Source organism: Engystomops pustulosus, chromosome 1 (genome assembly GCF_040894005.1).
Source record: "Engystomops pustulosus chromosome 1, aEngPut4.maternal, whole genome shotgun sequence".
In the NCBI taxonomy this organism is placed as follows: domain Eukaryota; kingdom Metazoa; phylum Chordata; class Amphibia; order Anura; family Leptodactylidae; genus Engystomops; species Engystomops pustulosus.
In genome coordinates, this window is record NC_092411.1 from 33,593,780 (window position 1) to 33,602,693 (window position 8,914).

An 8,914-nucleotide genomic window follows, 5' to 3' on the forward strand; every position below is an offset into this window, starting at 1 on the left:
CAGCCTATTTATTGTTTAAAATGTCTGATCCCCCGCTATATACATCTCTCTCTGATAATATCTACTTTCTGCTGTAGGAGGAGACTGCAGGAGTCTTCTAATGACCAGAAGACCGTTATCTGTCACCTTGGCCCGCATGTACTTTGCTGAAGTGGTTCTTGGGGTGGAATATCTCCATAGCTATGGTGTGGTGCACAGAGACCTGAAGCCTGAAAAGTAGGTGACCCTTGTACTATCTATAATCAGTGGGAAGGATATTCCAGGTTGTAACCATACAGCCTATGGATTGTCACCTTGATCTAATCCCATCTTTTCTCTCACAGTCTCCTGATAACACCTACTGGACACATTAAAGTCACAGATGTTGGAGTATCAAAGCTTGGCCTTATGAGACCTGCATCTAACAAGCACAAGGCGTCCATTGAGGAGATCACCAGAGAGTTCCTCGATCGTGAGGTCTGTTACACTTTATACAGCTTAATTTCTTCTTTACTGTTTAGATCTCATCTATTTCTCCATCTATACTATTATTTCTATTCCTCCTTATCTTTATTTTGTGTTGTTTCCAGGTCTGTGGCACCCCTTCTTACATCGCCCCAGAGGTCATCCTGAAGAAAGGCTATGGACGACCTGTAGACTGGTGGTCATTGGGGATTATCCTACATGAGTTCATTGTAGGACATACACCATTCAGAGGAAACAACGTAAAGGAGATTTATAAGAGGACTGTCAATGGTGAGTGTAATAATCAAGGTGAAATGAAATGTAATTGTCATGTGTGATTGGATGTTTACAGTGGAACCATGGATTAAGAACGTAATTCGTCCTCGGATTTTGCTTGTTATCCAATCTATATATCAAAGTAGGAATCCCAATAGGAAATCATTGAAGTAGACAATTTTTTCTACAACTGGAAAATTTTCATTTGTATTAGTATTTAGCCACATTATTTCTTCCATATTGTGTTATCAAATTTTTAGTAAGAGGGAGGGACATATCATTAGAGGAGGTGGACGGTTCATGTGATCAAGGCCAGCTCCAGGTTTCAGTAGGCCCCTGGACGACAAAGCCTCAGTGGGCCCCTTTGCAGTGATCTCACAAGGCAACATAAAAAAATCAGAAATTAAAACAGTCTTGTGTTTCCTAAAATATTCCCTAGTTTATAATACCAAACAGTCCACTCATGGTTATTTTATACAACACCCCCCTCACCCTTTATGGATTCAATAGATACAGCCCCCCTTACCTCAATGGATTCCTTATGTAAACCTTATGTGGGCCCACCCACCAACCCTGGGTCCAGTCACTTGCCCAGGTATGCCCAGTGCTGGCACCGACCATGCATATGATGCTCATATAGCTCACTTTGCTTGTTAACCAAGTTGTAATTGTTAAAAAATGCAAACCCATCTTTTAAAACACTTATAGACTGAGTTACTCCAAATCCAAGGTTCATCTGTATTATAAGGCACAAAAAGATTCACTTTATACTAAAGTCCAGACGTTTTATTTTTTTTAATAATATTTTCTTTTATTTAAAATAGATGACTTAACTTGGGATCTTAACAACAACGCTCCTCCCCCCGATGTCCAAGATATCATCAGTGATCTACTGATAAAGAATCCTACGCATAGACTTGGGACAGGTAATGTATATAATAATGTGAATATCTGCGTATTACACCCTGCACTATGTGACCAAACATAAGGATTGTGTCCATGAGGATCAGCACTGAGAATGTCCATAATATGACATCCACTGCGTATGATGATCTAATACTTCCCTTCATGTCAGATCTAATACGTCCTCACTTAACATTAATCCAATGTACATATATGGATCAATCTCTGACATTGAATACATCATTGCTTTGTCTTCCATTTGTAGGAGGAGCAAATGAGATCAAGATGCATCCATTCCTGAGTGACTTAGATCTTGAGAACATTCTGAGTCAGAAGCCGGAGTATATTCCTCAGCTTGCATCACCAATGGACACCAGCTGCTTTGACTGTAAGTAGAAAAACATCTCATCTAGACCAAACTGCTGTATGTCTTGTCCTCATTTATATGAGTTCAAATAATGATAAGATATAAAATTTTGGTCATGACGCTGACCATGCCGTATACTAACAATCTCCATATTCTTATGACTTGTAGCTCGTTCTTATAAACACCACCATATGGCTTCAGACGATGAGGAAGATGACAGTGAGGAAAAGAACCAACCAGAAATGGTGGAATCATCTCCAAGGCTTTCTGTAAGTGGCCAATCTAGATCAGTTACAAAATCATAAAATACAGAAAATAGATCAAATCTGTACTTTATAAGTTAAAAACTTTATATTTATGTATCTTCTATCTTCTCTTTCCCTTTGCGTATATAGTTATCTAGCAGGAAGGTGAACAATGAGGATCCCAAGTCCCCTCCAGGTTGTTCCCCTGGGGATAAAGACATCTCAGAAATGTGAGTAGATTGTGGGGTTATTACTGGGACCTCCAGGATTATATATATGCAGGACAATGTAGTAGATTATGCTAGATTTTCTTTTTACTTATAATTTTCCCATTTTACTTTTATAAAACAGGCAGAAAGAATCTTCTTCTCCAAAAGCTGATGGAGAGAATCAGGGACTCGATGCTAGAAGCAGTTTGTCATCCTTGTCCCCAGTGTCAGGTAGGTGCTGGTCTATGTACATCTTCTTATAGCAGATGGTAGAAGGTATAATGTGACTGTGTAGATGGAGGCTCAGATATTCCAGCGGTTCTCTGTGTAATCTCCATCATACACATGGACATATATGTCCCTTTCAGAATCCCGGTTATAGTCTATAAGGTGCTTTGGGCACTGTCCTTACCCTTCATATCTAAGATTTTCCAGTCCCTCTAGTGTAGTAGAGTCTAATTCTGACATTGGCTAAATCATTGTTTTGTCTTCCCGTTCCAGTAGGAGCAATTGAGATCAAGATGCATCCATTCCTGAGTGACTTAGATCTTGAAAACATTCTGAGTCAGAAGCCGGAGTATGTTCCTCAGTTTGCATCACCAATGGACAACAGCTGTTTTGACCGTAAGTAAAAAAATGTCTCATCTAGACCAAACTACTGTATGTCATGCCCTTATTTTATATGACAAGCAATCCCAATCATAATAATTTACAAATTGTAGGTCATGTCGGTGACCATGCCTTATACCAGTGGTAACAAACCTATAGCACAGGTGTCAGAGGTGGCTCTCAGAGCCCTCTCTATTGGCACCCAGGACATCGCACCAGCACAGATTTTGCCAGATACTTCTCATAGCCTCTATTTTCAGTCCCTGGCCACCCAAGATGTGCCATGATCAGCGCTTTTTTAAAGGACACATCCTTAGCTGCCTGGGACTACAGGAAGAGCGAGGAGGTGCAGACAGGGCTGGGTTATCATTGGAGCTCCTGCTCTGGGACCTGCAATTCTTCCTGTTCAGGAGACCCTGGAAGGAGACTACAATGATACTGTGAATTTCTCCTCCTTCTTTCTACTGTATTGCTGTCCTATGGACGCCAATATGATTGAAAGCCAGTCAGAGCAGGGAGCAATAAGTTACTGCTAAATCGCCATGTTGCCATTTTGCAATTAAATAAGTGGGTTTGGTTGTAATTTGGGCACTCTAAAGTCTCTAAAGAATTCACCATCACTGCCTTATACTAATAATCTCCATATTCTTAGGACTTGTAGCTCGCTCTTATAACAACTGCCATATGGCTTCAGACGATGAGGAAGATGAGGATCCCAAGTCCCCTCCAGGTTGTTCCCCTGGGGATAAAGAAATCTCAGAAATGTGAGTAGATTGTGGGGTTATTATTGGGACCTCCAGGATGATATATATGCAGGACAATGCAGTAAACTTAGCTGGATTTTCTTTTTACTTATAATTTCTACATTTTCCTATAAAACAGACAGAAAGAATCTTCTTCTCCAAAAGCTGATGGAGACAATCAGGGACTCGATGCTAGAAGCAGTTTGTCATCCTCGTCCCCATTGTCAGGTAAGTGCCGGTCTATGTACATCTTCATATAGCAGATGGTAGAAGGTATAATGTGACTGTAGAGATGGAGGCTCAGATATTCCCCCGGTTCTCTGTGTACCGTATTTTTCGGACTATAAGGCACACAAATCAATCCTTTGATTTTCTCGGAAATCAAAAGTGTACCTTATACTCCAGTGCGCCTTATATATGAACCACACTTACAGACAACAGCTGCCTTGAACTTTGCACAGGTTTGACACCTGCTGGTCATTCATCCTTATAATCAGGTGCACCTTATATATGAACCTAGACGTTTAAGCAGGAATTTATTGATGGTATGTCTTATAATCCGGTGCGCCTTATAGTCCGAAAAATACGGTAATCTCCATCATACACATGGACATATATGTCCCATTCAGAATCCCGGTTATAGTCTATAAGGTGCATTGGGCACTGTCCTTATCCTTCATATCTAAGATTTTCTAGTCCCTCCAGTGTAGTAAAGTCTAATTTTGACATTGGCTACATCATTGTTTTGTCTTCCCTTTCCAGTAGGAGCAATTGAGATCAAGATGCATCCATTCCTGAGTGACTTAGATCTTGAGAACATTCTGAGTCAGAAGCTGGAGTATGTTCCTCGGTTTGCATCACCAATGGACAACAGCTGCTTTGATCGTAAGTAGTAAGATGTCTCATCTAGACCAAACTACTGTATGTCTTGTCCTCGTTTATATGCAATCAGTTCCAAGCATAACATTTTATAAATTGTAGGTCATGTCGGGGACCATGCCTTATACCAGTGGTAACAAACCTATAGCACAGGTGTCAGAGGTGGCACTCAGAGCCCTCTCTATTGGCACCCAGGACATTACCCCAGCACAGATTTTGCCTGATACTTCTCATAGCCTCTATTTGCAGTCCCTGGCCACCAGTGGCATAACTAGAAACTGATGGGCCCCAGTGCAAAGTCTGTGTCAGGCCCTTCAACTATAATGTATGGTTTATAGTAATAGTCTTCTCAGATGGGAAAGTGACACCATAAGGGCCCCCTAAACCTCTGGGGCTTGGGTGCGACCGCAACCTCTGCACCTTCTCAAGTTACGACCCTGCTGGCCACCCAAGATGTGCCATGATCAGCGCTTTTTTAAAGGACACATCCTTAGCTGCCTGGGACTACAGGAAGAGCGAGGAGGTGCAGACAGGGCTGGGTTATCATTGGAGCTCCTGCTCTGGGACCGGCAATTCTTCCTGTTCAGGAGACCCTGGAAGGAGACTACAATGATACTATGAATTTCTCCTCCTTCTTTCTACTGTATTGCTGTCCTATGGACGCCCATATGATTGAAAGCTGTGACAGAGCAGGGAGCAATAAGTTACTGCTAAATCTCCATGTTGCCATTTTGCAATTAAATAAGTGGGTTTGGTTGTAATTTGGGCACTCTAAAGTCTCTAAAGGATTCACCATCACTACCTTATACTTATAATCTCCATATTCTTAGGACTTGTAGCTCGCTCTTATAACAACTGCCATATGGCTTCAGACGATGAGGAAGATGAGGATCCCAAGTCCCCTCCAGGTTGTTCCCCTGGGGATAAAGAAATCTCAGAAATGTGAGTAGATTGTGGGGTTATTACTGGGACCTCCAGGATGATATATATGCAGGACAATGCAGTAAACTTAGCTGGATTTTCTTTTTACTTATAATTTCTACATTTTCCTATAAAACAGGCAGAAAGAATCTTCTTCTCCAAAAGCTGAGGAGACAATCAGGGACTCGATGCTATAAGCAGTTTGTCATCCTCGTCTACATTGTCAGGTAAGTGCAGGTCTATGTACATCTTCATATAGCAGATGGTAGAAGGTATAATGTGACTGTGTAGATGGAGGCTCAGATATTCCCCTGGTTCTGTGTGTAATCTCCATCATAGACCTGGAAATATATGTCCCTTTCAGAATCCCAATTATAGCCTACAAGGTGCACTGGGCGCCGTCAGGGCCACCACTAGGAATTTTGGGGCCCTTAACTGGAAGATTTTTTGGGCCCCCCACCGGCGTCCAATCCTACATTGATTCATGACATGATACACAAATTTTTTTTAACAAAACATTTTTGAGCCATGACAAGCTAGACAGGACCCTACTCTACTGCACATGCCCACTCAGTATATAGACATCCCCACCAGTCCACAGTCAGCCACCCCAGTTCACCGCAGATGCCCCCCTTTAATGAAATGTCCACCCTAGATGCCCCCCTCTATTGAAATGTTTTGCCAGATGCCCCCTTTAATGAAATGTCCTGCCAGATGCCCCCTTTAATGAAATATCCTTCCAGACGCCCCCTTTAATGAAATGTCCACCCTAGATGCCCCCTTTAATGAAATGTACTGCCAGATGCCCTAGTTTAATGAAATGTCATGCCAGATGCCCCCTTTAAAGAAATGTCCTGCCAAAGACCCCCTTTAATGAAATGTCCACCCCACATGCCCCCCTTTAATGAAATGTCCACCCCAGATGCCCCCTTTAATTAAATTTCCTGCCAGGTGCACCCTTTAATTAAATGTCCTTCCAGACACCCCTTTTAACGAATTGTCCTGCCAGACGCCCCCTTTATTGAAATGTCGTGCCAGACGCCCCCTTTATTGAAATGTCGTGCCAGACGCCCCCTTTAATGAAATGTCCTGCCAGACACCCTCTTTATAGTAACCTTCTGGTTTCTTCTTCCTGGCCCTGCGGCTCCGTCTTCTCCTCGCGGCTCCGTCTTCTGCTCTCCTGGCCCGGGCGCACCAGCATGACGCGGCGGTGTTGTGGCAGCGGGACGTCATAGTGTAAGAGCCCGCCCGGCACATACAATATGACCTCACGCAGCAGTGACACCGCCGTGTCATACTGATGCGCCCAGTCCAGGAGAGCAAAAGACGGAGCCACGGGGCTGGTGAGAAGAAGCCGATAGATGAGTCTTAATTTTAAATTTTTTCTCATAGGGCCCGGGAATGGGGGTTTAGTGGGTACTGTGAGTCCCTTGGGCCGCCCTTTTGATAGGAAAATGAGGGGGCCCTTGAACACAGTCCCAGTAGACCCCCCATGATTGCCTCCCTGGGCGCCATCCTTATCCTTCATATCTAAGATAAAGTCTAATTCTCTGATGCAATGTCAGATTATCAGGGTTATAGATTGTCAGTTCAATAATTCCACAACAGAAATAAACATTGTAAATGTTGTAATTTATATAGCAATCATTTTTATACTTTCTGATCAGAATTTCCAACTCAGAAGAGAAGAAAATCTGCCGTAAATCTGAGAACACAAAAGAAAGAAGACAATACAGAAGAGAGAGGAAGCAGAGCCAGAGGTGAGTGACAGTAATCAGTGAGAATCCTTCATGTGGAGCAGATGTTTGCTGTCAGTGATGGGGACGGTCACATGTATAATGACAGTGACCCCTGACCCCTGTATGGAGAAGATGCCTCTGCCATCCTGCTACAGTGACAGCACAGTAGTGTCCTGTAATATGTCGTCCATTACTTACATTATATCTTCTCTTCTCACAGGTTCTAGAATCCGCCGCTTGTTATCATCCTGCCGGCGTGGATTATCCAGGGCTGCCCGTGCCATTGGAGGAGGCTGCTTCTTTGCATGTAGTCGCCGTCACACCGATGACACCTAGACACATGGTGCACCCTGAGGTAAGTACTAGCTCTCTCATCCATTGACTGGTGATATATCTCCAGTTACTGGGAGTCAGTTTTGTGAGTAACTTATATGTGATATTATGCCGTCCCATGTTCAGCCATAATCAGTTATATTTCTTGTTTCTGTAGATTGCTGTTCCAGAGTGAGGTCTGAATGGACCACATTACTACAGGTCAACAGAATGGTGGCCACCATCTTAAGATCAGATGACCTTCACTCCAGCAAGAAGAGGCAGTTTCCGGGCTCGGTCTCTGCCGTCACCTCTGGACATGGCTTTCTCCTACCGGATATGACTTTACTACCGGACATGTCTTTACCTACTGGATGTGACGCTCTGCATTCAGATGACTTTACAGGACATCTTAGTTATCTGCTGCAGCTTGAGGCAGATTCCGGGCTCGGTCTCTGTCCTCATCTATAGGGCAGCACGGTGGCTCGGTGCTCAGCACTGTGGCCTTGCAGAATTGGAGTCCTGGTGTTAAATTCTACCTAGGACAACATCTGCATGGAGTTTGCATGTTCTCCCCGTGTTTGCGTGGGTTTTCCCCGGGTACTCCGGTTTCCTCCCACACTCCAAAAACATTCAAGGGCTCATCATCATCAGGGCCCATTTAATAAAGAAGTTAGTGAATATTAACCCTTTAACCCCTTAAAACCGAGGCTCTTTTCCGTTTTTTCGTTTCCATTTCTTACTCCGCACCTTCAAAAATCTCTATATTTTTATCTTTACATGTAGAGAGCTGTGTGAGGGCTTGTTTTCTGCGTAACAAATTGCACTTCATAGTGAATGTATTTAAAATTCCATGCCGTGTATAGGGAAGCAGAAAGAAATGATGGAAAAAAGCATTTTGTACCATTTTCTTGTTGACTTGGACTTTTCATCTTTCACTGAGCGCCCCAAATGACATGTCTACTTTATTCTTTGGGACGGTATACTAAATGTTATAGGTTTTATCATGTCATACATTTACAAAACTTAAAACCTCCTGTACAAAAAAAAAGGTTCATTTTGGGCGTGGATTCTACGGCTTTCACTGTGCTCTACTACTGTCTTTGTGTCGGTGTGATCACAAGGCTACCAAATTTGTATAGGTTTTATAATGTTTTCCTACATTTACCTCCTGTGCAAAAAAAAAAATTCTTCATTTTGCCATCTTCTGGTGATAATAACTTTTTCATACTCACTGACAGCTTTTTGATCACTTTTTATTGAACAA

At 42.8% G+C, this 8,914-nt stretch overlaps 1 protein-coding gene across 1 annotated transcript; it reads left to right on the forward strand.

Annotated features, from left to right (window-relative positions):
* Nucleotides 1-329: 329 nt before the first annotated feature.
* LOC140069804 (uncharacterized) lies at nucleotides 330-8,452 on the forward strand. The gene is made up of 16 exons (XM_072115987.1): nucleotides 330-456; nucleotides 570-735; nucleotides 1,545-1,646; nucleotides 1,889-2,011; nucleotides 2,159-2,259; nucleotides 2,386-2,465; nucleotides 2,587-2,675; nucleotides 2,946-3,068; nucleotides 3,706-3,817; nucleotides 3,936-4,024; nucleotides 4,559-4,681; nucleotides 5,506-5,617; nucleotides 5,736-5,823; nucleotides 7,264-7,356; nucleotides 7,556-7,690; nucleotides 7,826-8,452. Exons 1-13 carry the CDS (start codon nucleotides 388-390, stop codon nucleotides 5,791-5,793), a joined length of 1,347 nt encoding a protein of 448 aa, XP_071972088.1. The 5' UTR covers nucleotides 330-387; the 3' UTR covers nucleotides 5,794-5,823; nucleotides 7,264-7,356; nucleotides 7,556-7,690; nucleotides 7,826-8,452.
* The last annotated feature ends 462 nt before the right edge of the window (nucleotides 8,453-8,914 follow it).

Bases quoted from the DNA above. Each gene is read 5' to 3' on its own strand.
- LOC140069804 (XM_072115987.1), top strand. From the start codon at position 388: ATGAGACCTGCATCTAACAAGCACAAGGCGTCCATTGAGGAGATCACC. The intron at 2,466-2,586 runs GTGAGTAGATTG...TTTATAAAACAG, and splicing joins GATAAAGACATCTCAGAAAT to GCAGAAAGAATCTTCTTCTC. The intron at 5,618-5,735 runs GTGAGTAGATTG...CCTATAAAACAG, and splicing joins GATAAAGAAATCTCAGAAAT to GCAGAAAGAATCTTCTTCTC.